At 29.8% G+C, this 17,560-nt stretch overlaps 3 protein-coding genes across 3 annotated transcripts; all 3 read right to left on the minus strand.

Moving 5' to 3' along the window:
• Nucleotides 1-514: 514 nt before the first annotated feature.
• On the minus strand, nucleotides 515-1,366 carry LOC112691481 (zinc finger BED domain-containing protein 5-like). The gene has a single exon (XM_025565745.1). The coding sequence runs from the start codon at nucleotides 1,364-1,366 to the stop codon at nucleotides 515-517; it is 852 nt and encodes a 283-aa protein (XP_025421530.1).
• A 1,056-nt stretch (nucleotides 1,367-2,422) lies between these two features.
• LOC112691482 (zinc finger MYM-type protein 6-like) lies at nucleotides 2,423-3,096 on the minus strand. The gene is made up of 2 exons (XM_025565746.1): nucleotides 2,934-3,096; nucleotides 2,423-2,733 (listed from the first exon to the last, which is right to left on the minus strand). Exons 1-2 carry the CDS (start codon nucleotides 3,094-3,096, stop codon nucleotides 2,423-2,425), a joined length of 474 nt encoding a protein of 157 aa, XP_025421531.1.
• Nucleotides 3,097-13,854: 10,758 nt separating this feature from the next.
• LOC112691483 (general transcription factor II-I repeat domain-containing protein 2B-like) lies at nucleotides 13,855-15,921 on the minus strand. The gene is made up of 3 exons (XM_025565747.1): nucleotides 15,563-15,921; nucleotides 14,879-15,367; nucleotides 13,855-14,767 (listed from the first exon to the last, which is right to left on the minus strand). Exons 1-3 carry the CDS (start codon nucleotides 15,919-15,921, stop codon nucleotides 14,041-14,043), a joined length of 1,575 nt encoding a protein of 524 aa, XP_025421532.1. The 3' UTR covers nucleotides 13,855-14,040.
• Nucleotides 15,922-17,560: the final 1,639 nt, after the last annotated feature.

Below are 17,560 nucleotides of genomic sequence, written 5' to 3' on the forward strand. Positions count from 1 at the left end.
TAAGCATTGATTTAATTTTATCCGAAACACTGAAAATCGTTATTGAATTTTTTTGAAGTTCCAAATTTAAATTGTTTATTTGTAAAAAAATATCAGATAAATACGCAAGCGCCTGAAGCCAATTGCAGTCGTGTAATTTTGAAGATAATTGAAAAGTATGATCTTCAAAAAATATTTGGACCTCATGTCTTAGTTCAAATAAACGTGCAAGTACCTTGCCACGGGATAGCCATCTAACTTCTGTGTGAAAAAGTAAACTTGAATGAGGACTCATCATGTCTTCGCATAAAGCTTTAAATATTCTCGAATTTGTAGACCTTGCTTTTATAAAATTAACTAATTTAACAGCTTCATCAAGAACGAGTTTTAGTTCTCTTAGAAGATTTTTAGATGCTAAACTCTGTCGATGAATACAAAAATGACTCCAGTTTATATTAGGAACTATTTTCATAACGCGACCTCGAAGACCAGAATATATACCCGACATTGACTTTCCACCATCGGTACATAGTCTTCAACAATTGGACCAATTAATACTCATTTTTTTGAAATAACAATCAATAGCATTGAATATATCTTCACCAGTTGTGTGTTCAGACAATAAATGACAAAGCAAAACATTTTCTTCGATTTCATTATTATTTAAATACCTTGCAATAACAAGTAAAACTGCGAAATTGGTAACATCGGTGCTTTCATCAACTTGAATAGCGAAAATTTTACTTTTATTTATTCTATCTATTACTGTCAACTCAATATCTTCAGACATATCTTGAATTCGACGAGAAATTGTATTATTTGAAAGAGGAATACTGTTTATCTTTTTTACGTTCTCTTCTCCAAACATACACTGAACGGTATCTTTTATACAAGGAGAAATCAAATTTTCAGCTATTGTATGATTCTTACCACATTTTGCAATACGATAACTAATACAATAACTAGCTTCAATCGCGTTTTGGTTATCTTTATTAGCTGGCTTTATATATGATGTCAAAATCAACGTATTCTCATTATTTCTAGCTAAACGTTTAAAAAAATCACATTCTTTATTTTTATAATCAACATGTTTTGTTTCTAAATGTCTTAAGAGCAGAGAAGGTTTCATGCAGCTATTCGACAATACTTCACCACACACAATACACTTAGGTTTAGGATAGTCAAAATCTCCTACATATGAAAATCCATATTTTACATATTCATCAATGTATTCTCTCTTTTTACCATTTTGAAGAACTGAAGACTGTGCATTTTCTGTGTGTTGTACCAAATCTTTAGTTAAGTCTTGAGAAGTACTTGTTAAATGAATAGTTTCTCCAACTTGGTCTAGTTTTTTTATTGTACCAGTTTTTAACCATTGATCCATATTTATCACAATGTACTTATTTAAATTAAATTACAGAATATTAAGCAACCACCGACAACAATTTGAAAACAATGGAAAATAACGAATTATAAAATATAAATAAGAAAAGTTTTCATACAATAATCATAGTTTGAAAACATTCGCCATACTGATTCCAATATAAAATTAAGTTTTACCCATATATGTACCCACATATATTTTAACAATATAAACCGGCCGAATTTCAATACACACCAACACCGCAACCTACCATATAATAATATTATATAATCTATAATAAGATAGTATTCTATGTAGTATTCTATACTCTATAATCCACATCTATAAGATAAGTAAAAATTGTTATTTGTGTAACACAAGTTTTCATTTGTAATAACGTATATTGCATATTTCCGAAACGAATAGTTTTAAATTAACCAAATTCAATATTTTTCCGCCATTACTTAATTTTTTTCGCGTACCCTTTGAGATCATCGCGAGTACCCCTAGGGGTACGCGTACCCCCGGATGGGAACCGCTGAATTACAATATTGAATCGGAAAATGATAATCGGACGTACTAAGGTATCAAATACATTTTATAGAGACATTTTTTTATACTCTTGGCGCAGATTAAATAAAACTAATATATTTTATTTGTAATCTGTGCCTTTTGAGCGTTTTCGTCTTTTACAACACGTGTGAATAAAATCTATTCTTATATATGATAGGAAAACTAACATCGGATTGTTTCATAAATCTGATAAATAAATAACACCTTTTTTCATCGAGTAATAATCGTAATTCTTATTTTCGAAATACAGTTACGTATATAGTGTATAGTAACTACGTCATATCTTCCAAAACATTATTTCCGAACAAATACGTACCTTCTATATCAGTGTTTCTCAACCTTTGTATAATGGCGACACACTATTAAAATTTTTCATACTTTGCAACACATAATAAAAAAAATAAGAATAATAGATAGTATTAAATATTTATAATTAGTTAATAATATATAAACTTATAATATATAAAACAACAAAGAAAAATATAACATAGGTAAAACAGCATTTTAATGAGAAATTTGTGACTGATATTTCTTACATAATGTATCAATTCGTGGTGAAATCTTCGATAAGGCGACTCTTAACTCCTCTTCGACATTAATTAATCTTTCCCTTTTTTTGTTTTTAATTTCATTCAAAGCAGAAAAAGCTACCTCGCACAAATATGATGTCGAAAATGGTAATAATACGGAATGAGCCAATTTTGTTAAGTTTGGATATTCTTTTTTTGTGTAAACCCAAAATTGGCATAGCTCGAGCTCATTAAATTTCATTTGAAGAGTGCGATCGTTTTTTAATTCTGCAAGTTGTTCTTCCTCTTTTAATGAAAGATGTGAGGTTTCTAAACTAGGATTAAATGGATTCCTCACCCAATCAAATAATTTCAAATCCAGCGATGAAAAATAATGATCAAGTTTTTGGTCCAATAATGTTATTAAGTCATTGATAATTGGTATTATTTTATCAGTAAATTTAGTATTAGCAGTTAAAGGAAACATATCCAAATCAATAATTTGCCTTTAAATGCAGCCATTTTGTCTATAGATATTAATAAATTTTGATTTTCACCTTGCATGCTTAAATTTAATTGATTCAGGTGTTCAAAAATATCAGCTAAATATGCTAATTTTGAACACCAAAATTCATCGGATAAATAATCAGAATATTCCATTTGCTCCATTGTAAAATATACTAAAAGTTTTTCTCTAAGTTCATAAAAACGTGATAAAACTCGCCCTTTTGATAACCAACGTACGTACGTATTCTGTATGAATAATCAATGTATAGTGGTCAGATTCCATTGATTCACATAACTGGGAAAATAATCGAATTTTTTGAGGTCTTCTTTTAATAAAATTCACCATTTTTACGACTTGATCAAGTACAATCTATAATTTATTAACAACACTTTTTGCTACTAATGCCTCCCTGTGTAAAAAACAGTGTGTTGTGTTTATATTTGGATTTTGGGCAATTGTAATAAATCCTTTAATAGAGCCTGTCATTGATAGCGCCCAAACTGTACAAATACTTACACAAGAAGTCCACGATTTACCTTTTAAAATATTTATTTATGACATCAAAAACATCTTGACCAGTTGTTGTCCCAGATAATTCTTTACAACAAAAAAACTCACTAACTATTTTTAAATTTACAATAAATCTAATAAATGCCATTAATTGAGCTTTCCCACTTATGTCTGTTGATTCATCAACTTGCAAGGCAAATAATTCTCCACTTTTTATAACTTCAATAACCTGCTCCTCAATATCCTCTTATATATTTATAATCCTACGACTAATTGTGCTATCAGATAATGGTATTTTAATTATTTCTTTTTCTGCTTCGACTCCTAACATAATATTTACCATGATACGACAAGCTGGCATAATAAGACTCTCGGCAATTAAATGAGATTTTTTTTTTTGAGATATCAATTGGGCGATACAAAAACTAGCTTTCTGTGACTTATCCGAAATTTTCACTGATCTTACAAATTGTTTTGATTGTAGTTTTTTTGAATCTAATAGTCTTTGAAAATAATCAATTTGTTTATTTTGTAACGATTGATGTTTTGTGGTGAAATGGCGGGTTAGCTTATTGGGAACCATTGATTCATTCGACAATTTTTCGTCACAAATAAAACAATAAGGAATAGGACAATGTTCGTCGCCGACCCAAAAAAATCCTAATTTTAAATATTTTTCATTGTATTGACGATATTTACCTTTGAATTTTTTAGAAGGATTTTCTTGTATTTCTTTAAAACTTGACGATGCATTTACAGAAGATGACGAGTTTTTTTCTGTTTCCAAATTATCTTCATCTGTATTCTCTCTTATTACTTGTATTTTTTTAATCAAAAATTTATCCATTTTATTTTAATTAGTAACAAAAAAATATTGTTGTTAATAAATTAAGAAAAAGTCTATTCGACTATAGAAGTAAATGACAACTGAGCATACAAATAAAGTGAATTATTGATACGGTGCATGTTTTCAGTATAAATATACTATACGTATTCATTGTTTAAAAATAAACGAAAATATCAAAAACCAACATTTATAAATTAAGATAACACACAATAGGCGATTCGAGCGCGATTAATCGTTCAAAATGACGATAATAATACAATTTATTTTATGTCGATAGCTGAAAATCTATTTTTATTATCATGGAAATTATATCAAATACCTATTCATTTTTGTAAATAGTTAAAAGTGTTAATAATGTTTTTTGTCATTTAATATTAGTACTTCACGCGACACATTTGGACTTGCTCGGCGACACACCGGTTGAGAAACACTGTTCTATATAATATACAGACTACTTTGATAAAAGAAATTAACGCAAAGTCTTTTCCGGGCTTATATTTTCTTTAGACAATAGACAACTTTTATTCGATGAAAGTTAATATTTCTTTGTTCAAAAGTAATTAACTGATATTTCTCGCAATATAAATATATATTGCTCGAATAATTTCAAGTTGAGTTTCCAACTTTCTAACGTTTGAAAATTCGATAAACATGATATTATTTTCCTGCAGCAAATATTACCAAAATTATTTATAAACTCTTAAATATAGCGCTTAATGAATTAAGTACAATTTGAGTATAGATATATTTCTAGACAACAATAATTGCAGTATAACGTTAAGTGTTAAGCCGCGTCCGCACTATGCCTACTAATTGCTACTGATTCAATCATCATAGAAGCTAACAACTTCGTCGTCGTCGTCCTAGGAGGTTTCGGATAAGATCCAGCCTTTTCAGAGACAGAAAGAATAGTTACGGATGAATTTATGAAATATTTATTGCCTGATGAGATTGATCAATTGAATCCGGAGTACAGATAATTTCGATTTTGAAAATATGATAACATCAGCTATAGTTTAAAAGTCGAATAACATGCTTCGATAAGTCCACACGACTGTTGTCGATTCGATTTTTTTTGATTTTCGACTATATTTGGGTTGAGATTGATTTGTCCCGACATGTTCCAACAAAAGTGGGCGACACGTACACATTTGTTCAGCATTGTCGATTGAAACCATTCGGCATAGTGTGGACGCAGCTTTACTTATATATTCCTTAAAATGAATTATTACGTGAAAATTATTATATTACGCTTTACCACCTCAATAATTATTAAAATGTTTATACATGTACGTCAATACACTACATATTTTGTACACATACATAATTCATGTTTTATTACATTTTTTTTTTTTTTTAAGGTATATTGTATTATTATGTTAACAAGAAATGTTGTACGTTTTTACAACGGATTGAAATATCAATATTATGTTATATTTTTAAAATTATTCGAGAGTTGGTAATCAATGATAATCGATCAAAAGCTCGAAAATAAGATTTTTTTTATGTTCAAATAATCGTCACATAATATTTAAATGTATACAATGCGTCTCACGATATATAAATATTCATTAAATATCGTATGGATTACGTTTTGATAATAATGACTTAACATACGCGGACCACTTTGAGCGTTTTTTTTTTTTTTTTTTGTAGTTAGCGTGTGGTTGTGCGGTCGCTGGAACGACCATTTTTGAACCACTTTTTTGTGGTCCAGCTTTCGCCGACGTAACCACACCACGACCACAAATAATATAATAATACATATGACCTACCTAGACCTTACCAACTGACCACTGTAAAAATGGATTCCGACGAAGAAGCACTGTTGTTAACACTTATTACGCAGAAGACGTAACAATAATACATTTTTGATATAATTTTATGATAACTATTTATATATATATACTGATAATATCATGCTGGTGGCGAGTGGTTTGAATGTGGCTGGCGTATAGCTCGTGTATGTAGTGTTCAACCACCAACAGGCCACGATTTTGTGGGTGATATCGGCGACACGATGCGACTGCCGTCAGAAAGTGGTCCGTCTGTATTCCCCCCGATTCCATCTTCAATCAACTTTACTAAGCGATAGTCGATGTTCATTATACAAATTATATTTTTAATGTTGATTTATCTACAAACATTTTATATTCGATTTCATTTGATTTTGATAAAAAATTAACTAAAAATTACTTAAAAAATTATTTTTACTTCCGGATATCACATTAATAACAGCTGTAAACGTATCAAATTTATACTATAAATATAATGCTAGGATTAACAATGAACAAGGTTTAAAAACTTGTAATCTATAAGCGTGTTTTTAATAAACTGATCAATTAGTTGTTTTCGTCATAAAACCTAAAAGGTATATATATGTTACCGGAAAAGATGACAATCAGTCCGTGTTTACAATGACTAGTCAATAACGATAATGTCTGATTTAGTAAGGAATTAATGTCAATACCTAGTCATTGATAAAAATTCCTAATAAAAGAAGGCATTGATAATAACATTAAAAATTAATTTAATATATTTTAATACTTATTAGCTATTTAGGATAAATCATAATCTTAATCTTTATTGTTACGTGGTAAATTACTATGACACTTGGAATTATATAATCTAGTACAGCGGTACCCAAACTGTGCTCCGCAATGATTTGCCTAGGGCACAAAAAATTTAAAAAAATGTTCGTCATTTAAATTAATATATATTTCATGAAGACTTGAATGTTCCATAATCAGATCGATCACCCATAAAGCGGTGTTGGTATTTGTTTGAATGCGGATTTATAACATTGCCTAATATAATACGGAAATTTTGATAAAACTACGAAATATCCAACATTGCCTAACCTTTCTAGTCATTGTCAACAATGACTAGATATACTGACAATTCCTGAATTTTCATCTTAACTTATATAAAAACATATATAAAAAAAACTGACCACTCAATGAATTCAGGTGCGTACATAAAAACATACTTTGTAGTTGATCAACTATAATTGTAATAGTTTCGAATACAAAATTTATTAACAATGAATAAATACAGACAGAAAATTTGATTACATATATCAATATAATATTTGTTACACGGATTAAAACTACTGGTTATATATGAATACATATAAAAACAAAAATATACATTTTCTAAAAATGTTGGGGTGGGTTAAACCCTTAAAACCCCCGATAGTAAACACGCTTACATGAATTATAGATCAATTTTTATACATATTTATTATTGTGTGTACAAAAAAAGTTTTGAAAAAAAGAATGCTTATGGTGAGAAAGATATTTTCTAAAGAACTGTTCAATGTAGGCTCAAAATATCATAAAGTAAAAAGACGCAAAGAGGAAGGAATTTATTGTTTTGGAGAGTTTAGAAAAAAATATCATTTCGTATAATATTGCTTGTGAACAATGTGGAATATATTTAGATTTATTCATGTTTTTCTAGTTGAAAGGGTGTAACAAAACTTAAAGTCTGTAGAACTTTTTTTTTATTTTGCTAACTTTTTTAGTTACAGAATTATAACAATAAGAATAATAAATATCAATGAAGAAGAATAACATTTAATATTAATGATGATAATAATAATAATAATAATAATCAATAATAACAATAACTATTATTGTCTCACAATTCCGGTATACAATTGCTACATATAATACTCGTTGTCGAGCTTACGAATTTTTACACGACATAGATTACTAAGTATTACTCACTGAACCGAGATATTAGTGTTCGTACTGGGCTCTCACGTACTGTGGGCGGACACTGGTCGACTGATGGCTCGTTACACTCGGACGGCGACGACTCACACTCTCTTCAGCGGTACGGAACACTGTGTTGCTGCTCACGGGATAATGTGAGTACATGAGGCAACTATGGATTATGCAATACGTATGGTACAATGATTACTTTGAATCAGTCGTACCCATATGCATAATCGATAGCGCGTCCAGGTACGGGGGGAATGTGTTGTACGCAGATTTCGTGACCATTATATGTGTGATATCTCCTTGTGTCAACAATAGAAGTGTCTAATATCTGTATAGCAATCGGTAGTATATATGCGGGTTCCTAAATGGTCGGTTCATTGCGCGCTACCTGGTCTGATGAGTTTCGATAATAATATTTGATCAGCCGGTTTTGACGCCTTGAGGGCGATATTAGAATGTACGCTATACTCAGGAATATGTTGTCTCGTCACAAGGGAAACACTAGAACACACGATAGTTACACACGTCAACCACTCCAGATAAATAAAATGTAAAGTAATAGTTTATTTATCATAATATTATGCATTTTGTATAATATAAACAAGTGACATTTATTAAATAATTGCTCTCGAAGAAAGCAAGAAACCAAAAACCATAGTGTTTACTAAAGTCAGTGGAGTTGAACTCTAAATTCAAGTACACTGTAAAAAATGTTGTTAAATTTCAATTAACGATGCAATGCAAATTTACTCAGAATATTTTGCTAATTGATTTTGCATGTAAAAGTAAGAAAATTTGCCTCAAATATTTAGGTAAATAATGTTCACGCACATTTCTGTGTACATTTCAACTAAAAGTGTTGTGTAAATATACAGAGGTTTTCAAAATAAATTAATTTTATGTGTAAAATGTTAGTAAATTTATCCCAACTACATATGTACATTTTGTTTGTATACATTTTTGTGCACATTTTAACAACGAGTGCCCTTACATTTACAAACGTAATCCAAGTAAATTCAATTTTATAGAAAAACATTGGTAAATTTGTTATAATTATAAAATATTTTATTATTAATAGAAATTATAAGACTCAACATTTATTTGCCCAGGGCCTCGCCAACTCTAGCATCGTCACTGGTTTACCTATTCGCATCGTAAAATAATCTTATACATATTATTAAAAAATCATTTATAATAATAAATTGTAATAGAAATATTTTTACTGTTCGCTTAAACACGGGACCAAAAACAAAACGATTTGATTTTCAAACCGTGCGGCGAATTCGTGGACAATCTAATCTAATTTTATATGATTGATAATTATGTTCCCCGTGTTCACGTTGGACAAAGCGTGTCTATTATTGCCAAACGAGTTTCGATTTATATACACGTTTATATAGTAACATCTGACGTATGGTGACTCCTACCAAATTATTATTATTTGGATTTTAGTGTAGGTATTTATAATTTTCCCGTAATTGTGTTTATTTGGTGATAATAATTGCATACTTATTGTCTAATAATATTATTAATGTATTTGTGTCTACGTCTAAAATCCGTATGCAATGCTGCAATGATAAGCCCTGCCGGCTAGCGGTATTATTTTGCCTGCATACGAATTGCGTCCCGCGGCAAAAATTCATTCCGAATTGCGTCCCGGGTTCTTTTGGAGGTCATACTAATTGCGTCCCGGGTTTTTTTGGTGGTCATACTAATTGCGTCCCGAATTTTTTTAACTTTTATAGGTACCAATTGAGTCTCGTATATTATAAAAACTAAACAATTTTTCCCTTCCCATTTTTATACAGACTTAGGACTGTCTGTAGTAATAGTAACTAGTTTACTACTACAGGTAGGTTAAAAATATTATTTTTGCTTAATATATTATTTTTGTTTTTGTATTTTGTCAAAAAATTGTAACTGTATAAAAAATAATATCGTTATTGGTGAAAAATGTATTGTTTTTTTTTTTTTGTAATTTTAATTTTATAAAAATGTTATAGTACCGGTAAAAATTTAAAAGATAACTTTTTTAGGAATTTAAACCTACTAATTTTTTTTGATTCAAAATCTGCCATTGCTTGTTTTAAAAACTGTTCTTTTTTAATTATCGAGGTTGTGCGGTTGTTTAAGTGAATACTACGTTGTTTTATATAAATATCTGTTTGTAACCTCTTCATAGTATCAATAAATTGAAAAATATTTGGATGTGCATTATAAAACATCGCGTTGAGCTTAGAATGAAAAGCTTCACAACTATTTGTAGTTATTGAAAGCCATTCAGAGTTATTGAAGGCCAAACTGATAAAATAGCCAAATGTATTGCTTTTTCAAAATCTGCAAACACTTTTTTTGGAGAAAATATAATATTGATTTTATTACATTCAGACAAAATGTGGAAAAATGCCTTTTCGTAGATTTTTAATTCCTTATCAGGAAGTAGAAAAAATAATAGTGGTATATATTTATCATTTTGTAAGCCATGAACTGTGAAGATTTGAGTAAAAAGGCTTGGGCAACTTTTGAAAGTTCCGTCAACAAAAATTGTATCAACATTGCTTAAAAACATTAAATTACTTTTACAAGAAAATAATAAGATATTCGATTCTTTATCATTTACCAACAAAAAGTTTTCACTACGATTGGTTAATAAGAAATCGCTCATATTGTCTAATGAAGTTTGAAGTTCCTCCAAATTTTTTGGTAATTTGGGCAAAATAGACGATCGTGCATAATGCATATTTTTTCTGATCAATTGTAAATCATATGTAGTTAAAGTATCTACATCATGTGTAAGTAATTCGCGACTAATGATTTTACTTGGTTTTTCGCAAATATCGTCGATAGCTTTTCGTTTTAATTGATTACTCACGATTTGACGGTTCAATATTTCGTTTTCTTCACCATGACTATGATCAATAACTTTTTTGACTACTTCATTATCGGAGTTCAAATGAATATAAGCTGTACAGGTTTTTTTACAACACCACCGTTCTAGATTATTTTTTTTAAGTACATGTGGAAGCGAAATTTGTACGCACCAATCACAAATAAATCCCTTTGTTTTTCGCTAAACATGGTTTTCATTTCACTCGCCATAGTGATTGTTAAAAGTTGAAAACTTGGTTTAAAAAAAGTAACACGTGTGAATAAGTGAACCGTTTACACTGCACTGCGACAATAATTGTGTTTGTCTATAGAAATTAACTCACTATAAAATTATCAAAGTTTTAACGTAATCGTTTTTATTAAATCTATAATAAATTGATAATAAGTAATAACCAATAATTTCGACTTTAAAGATATCACAGGTAATGGGGACGCAATTCAGACGTGCTCAAGAAAAACCCGGGACGCAATTAGTATTATACCTTTTTATACCTTTTTATACGGGACGCAATTCGTAAGCAGCGATTATTTTAGTACCTATTGTCGCGCTCAGCGCTTATATAAAAATACATAAGGGTGCCTTCACGACAGGGATCAAAAAAAAATAATAAATAATAAAGACCAAATATGTGGTATAAGGAATTATAATAAAAAACAAAATAAATATAAATAATATATGGCCCACACTAATAATAATATAAATAATGTGTGGCCCACACGGCACACACCAAATAATAAAATAATAATAATAATAAGTGTTGGCCCTACAGCGGCAATAAATATATATATAAAATATCAAATAAATATAATAAACAATCTACACGGCACGCAAATACAAATAATTTAAATACAATACGTGGCCCACATGGCGCACGGAAAATAATAAATAAATACAATAATGTGGTAGATGCCTATGTCGGCAAATGCAATATAAACAACAATGTGGTAGATGCCTATGTCGGCCAATGCAACATAATACAATAATGTGGTAAATGCCTATGTCGGCCAATGCAAAATAATACAATAATGTGGTAAATGCCTATGTCGGCCAATGCAAAATATAATATAAATAATGTGCCTACAACGGCTGAGGCCCGTCGGCCTTTAACACAATGAAACAAATATGGTCGACCAATACTCACATGTGATGACTGTAATTGGTGGCGGATTTTATCCCGACGCGACCGCACCAGAACTATGACTACAATTGCCTTAGACGGCACACCGCAGTGTTTAAAATTATACAAAATAAAAATGTCACAGTCTGGTACGTGCGACCACCGAATCACAATCACCAACGACGACAGCAACAAACGTAAAAATGAACCAAAAACGTGAATTTAACGAAAACAAAAAAATGAAATGAATTTTGGTGTGCACACTACGAAGACACGGAAAAGAGAGCCAGATGGGTCCGACGACATTCACCACGAAGGCTAAGGCCACCGGACACCGCAATGAAGATAAAATGCCCCAGTGCCACCACACAAAATAGAAAAACACTCGAAATTAATGAACTTTGTAGCACTGAGAGCATGATTTGAAACTTTTACAAAACATAACCGACAATTTTTTGAAAACGTGGAATAACAATCATTAACATGCGACGATAACAGCGCGATAACGTATCCGGCCGGTCGCACACGGAGGCTTATCACCGCCGCCGACGAGGGCCGCGAATACGCAACGCACCGCTACGCATCGCATGAAAATGATGACATGAACAAATTTTACACAAACAATATATACAGCGCGAACACCTATATTTCCAATTCCTGGTAATGCGGGTTTGCGTGATGACGACTGAAAATCGTTGATACTCGATTAATTTTGATTATTATATTTTATTATTAGAAAGTGGCTAGTGGCTAGAGCGTCACTCTATACCAGTGATCTTCAACCGGTGGGTCGCGACCCAATTTTGGGTCTTTAAGGTTGGGTCGCGATAAGTTTTCTATTAAAATTTAAAAAAATCATATTTATATATACATTATATAATGTATGTTATATGGTATTGCATAAAAATGTTTTCGGATAAACTCGTAACCGTACCATTTTATATTAATTTAAATTTGTAGAAAATTAGAATGAACACTTTTTTCTCAAACACTTATACTTAATTAGAAAAAAATCCTCAAACCAATATGCAACACATACCACTAATCATTAACTGTCGAACACATAGTGGAGGAGTGTACATAATTTACCTCAATACGCACCGACCTGAATACGCCATCCAACATAGTAAAAGTATTTAGCGAAAAACAAACTATGAAAATAGTCACATTATTAAGTATCACAAATATTATATTAGTAAATCTTAATTTACATCTAACTTCACCTATATAATATTTCATATGTAATATTGTAATTTTAAATCTAACACCTAACACATCAAATGTGTAACATCTAATATCAAATAGTATTTGCTGTTGAAACCTCAATTTTCAAATAAAAGAAAAAAAATAATGAACAATAAAATGAAGTGATAGCCCGACTTAATTTATAAATCTCATTTACATTTCATATATCTATAAATTGCATTGAGTTAAACTGAGCTGAGGTGGAGGTATTTCGTGTGAAAACAGTCCGGAAGGACAAATATGGCACTCATTTCTTTTGTGTATCAAAACATAAACATTTTTCGGTATCATTACATGCATTTTTTTTTTTTGTATCATTACTTATATTAAAAATTAAATATTTTCTAAATAGGTACCAAAAAAATATAAATTTTGATTGTTGTAAAAGCACTTCTAAAATGGCATACACTAAACAATTTTAACTTTTTTATTTGGTTTTCATGGCTAACGAAATTTACATGGGTCGCGAAAAATGTTTGGTAAGAAAAGTGGGTCGCAGGTCAAAAAAGGTTGAAGACCATTGCTCTAGACCAGGGGTGGCCAAATCACGGCTCGCGAGCCGCATGCGTCTCTCGTCACAGTCGTATGCGGCTCGCGGTCTTATTTACAAAAACCAAAATATTTAAATTTTTTTTGTATACATTTATAAAAAAATGTTTTTATTGTATTTATTTAAGGCTTTAGTATTATAGTGGATAGAATATAGATTAAATCAAACAAAAAAAAATTAATTAATATGAATAATAAATTAAAAAATTAAACATTAAGCTAATTTTGTTTGCGTGGTATTTTTTTCGTGTCTACTTTTTTAGTAAGCTTCTTAAGATCTGGTTGAATTGATGTAAGAGCAGTTCTTAGTAATTCTGTAAGATGATCATCAGTCAAATTTGAACGATATTTTGATTTAATTATTTTCATTGTTGAATAAAGTGATTCACATGAATACGTCGTTCCAAAAATTGATATCAATTTTACCGCACAGTTTTTAATATTTGGGTATTTTAATATAGAAATATGCTTCCAAAATTCCAATATAGAGGGACAATTGTTTATAAACTGCTTAAGACCTTCATCTTCTAATAACTCCAAGAGTTCTATTTCGAGATCCGCTTTATTTGTGATGATTGGATGTGATAATGGACATCCCTTTTCAATGACATTAACCAAAAATGGATTTTCTAAAAATCCGAATGAGGGTTTTAATGCCTTTAGGTCTCGAAATCGTTCTTCGAAGTCAGTAAATAGAAATTCAAGTTTAAGTACATAGTCGTCACAATTAATTTTTATTTCTGATTCTATCAGGGACGCTTCTATTTTTTCTAAACATGAAAAGTGAGTAAAATTGTTTGATTGTAAATCTCGTATGAAAAGTTTTAGTTTATTTTGAAAACTAAATACTTTTTGCCCTAGGTCATTAACTAATTTATTTTGACCTTGAAGAGATACATTTAATGTTGATAAATGTTGCATGATGTCGGTGAAAAATGCCAAATCTCTTAACCAATTTGAATTTGAAAGTTGAGGAAAACTTTTATTTTTTTCTATTAAAAATACTTTGATTGGTTCTATTAATTGAAAAAATTTAGTTAAAATGTTATTGACCGACAACCATCTAACTAGACAATACCATGGGACATCATTAGGAATATCATCTTCTATGTCTTCCAGGAAGTTTTTAAACTGCCGATGTCTTTTTGCACTTGAACGTATGTAATTTACAATTTTTAAAACAACATCCATCACATGATCATATTTAAAATATTTAGCAGTTAGGTGTTCTCTATGTAGAATACAATGAATAGGTATAAAATCTGGGAAATTAGTATCATTTTTTAAAAGTCCTATTAATCCATTTTTACAACCCACCATACTAGGAGCTCCATCAGTTGAAATGCTTATAATTTTGTTTAGTGGAATTTCAGCTTTTTGTAGAGTTTCATCGAGAGCAATCTTAATGTCAATACCCCGAGTAGTTTCCTTCAATGAAATTAGATCTAACAACTCTTCTTTCACATCTACATCACTCGTAACATAACGAACAAATATGGCTAACTGAGGTTTATCTTGGATATCGGTAGATTCATCTAAAGCTAGACTAAGAGATAAACAATTAGCAATGTTGTTTTTTAAATTGGTGAAAATATCAAAGCTAATTGTTGAAATACGCCTTTCTATTGTATGTCGTGATACTGGTACATTTTCAACCATTTTTAAAAGTTTTTGATTTTCAGGATTTAAAACAGAAATTACATCTAAAATATTTTTTTTTATATACTCGCCGTCCGTATACGGACGTTTTGCTTGAGCAATATTAAAGGCAATTACAAAACTTGCTTCTACACAGTCGTCTGCCTCGTTCGTAAACATTGTCATAACATTAGTTTGTTTAGCAAATTTTAATTTCATCGAACATAGCTTATTTTTCCTCGAATCAGAACCAATAGGAAATTCTCGACTAAATGTGCTGTGATTGGTTTCGTAATGCCGTTTTAAATTACTAACCTTAAATTGTGATAATGTAACTTGACATATGACACAAAATGGTTTATCGTTTTTCTGTATGAAAAAGTATAGTTCTTCCCATTCTAATTTAAATTCCCGTTTTTCTTCTTCATATTTACGTTTAACCGCTTTATTAGAAATTGACATCGTAACTAACTTTCGCAATAAGTATCGGTAAAATATTACAAATATAATTATTAAATATTACAAATATTTTACAAAACAAATTGAGGTGTTTACAATAGGACTATTCAACACAGACTACAGACTATATTAAAAACGATATAATTTCATATTTCGTAATTTGATATGTTTATAGGCTGTTTGCTATCTTTATTACTTTTGTGGTATAAAAGTACACATTAGATAATTTGGCTCTTGATATAATTTTATTAATACATGTGGCTCGCGTACATAGTCATGTTGGCCACCCCTGCTCTAGACTATGACTTTGTAATGTGTAGTGTGTTTGATATTGTGATTTTAATTTTCCGACCGCCCGTCGTTTTTTGCGTACGCCGTTAACATAATATCCAGATAACCAGACAAATTCAGAATGTAAGTATGAAACTAAAACACATGATTATTTTATTGTTATAAATTCGAGGACTATTAGCATTTTCAATTTTTCATTTGGCTTAGAAAAAAACATGTTTTTTGTAAACCTACTACACAGAGCCTGATTTACCAAATATATGGCCCAGGACAAAATAAAAAATTGGGCCTATAAGGCTATAAATTATAACATAAATAAAGAATAAATATACACAAATACAATATGAATATCAAAATTATATTTAATTCTTTAAAGCACTTGTCAATAAATACAATTAAAAATTATATAATACAACTATTTTAAATAAATTATTAAAAATTTTTTTTTCTGGTCTTTTGTTTGGGAAATACATCTATAATTTCATCAAAATCAATACTTGCCGTGACATCGCTTTCTATTGAAAGTATTCCTAAGGCATCCAATTTTTCTTGACTCATTGATGACTTTAATCTATTTTTTATTCTTTTCAGAAATGAAAATAATCTTTCACTAGAACAATTAGTTATTGGCATTGTTAAAAATATATGCAAACATGTTTCTACATTTGGAAACGTATGTGCTATTTGCATATTTCTTATAAACTTTAATTGATCGGTTGGCGTTATTGTTGTGCTATTGTTGGTAGATGAAATAAGACTTTGAAATTGAATAAATTCATCTACGAAGCTTTCGGCGTCAATATCAAGTTCATTTTCATATAACAATATTAATGCTTTAATTTTAGTCATAATTTAATTTCTGGTTAAGTTTTCTTTAAATAAAAATCCAAATCTTTTTTTCTACATTAATATAAACTTCTCTTCTTTTTTGTATTTCTGTCAATAATGTATCGCAAATTACATAATGTGTATCAGTAATTACATTTTGTCTTAAACTTTGTTGTCTCTCTTCAACATTTTTTTTATTCTTTTGCATTTGTGATCAATTTGTTTTTCTACTATTAAATAAGATTCATTTTCGTATATTTCAAAATTTTCTCGGACATTTTGTATAAAATCAAATAGAGAATTGTATAATGGTACTATTAACGATATATTTGTTGTTGAACTTTGTATAGTTTTTGAAGTTAAATTTATTCGCTTTAATATACAATTCCAAGTAACAATCATAATCGCCATTTCTCTTGTTCTTAGTTGATAAAAAATATTTTTTGCTTCATTACGAGTATTTATATTTTCATTCATATCATTAGACATTTCAAAAAGAATTTTGGTAATTTCAGAATACCCA

This window comes from Sipha flava, unplaced genomic scaffold, assembly GCF_003268045.1.
Source record: "Sipha flava isolate LNK unplaced genomic scaffold, YSA_version1 618_pilon_pilon, whole genome shotgun sequence".
NCBI lineage: Eukaryota > Metazoa > Arthropoda > Insecta > Hemiptera > Aphididae > Sipha > Sipha flava.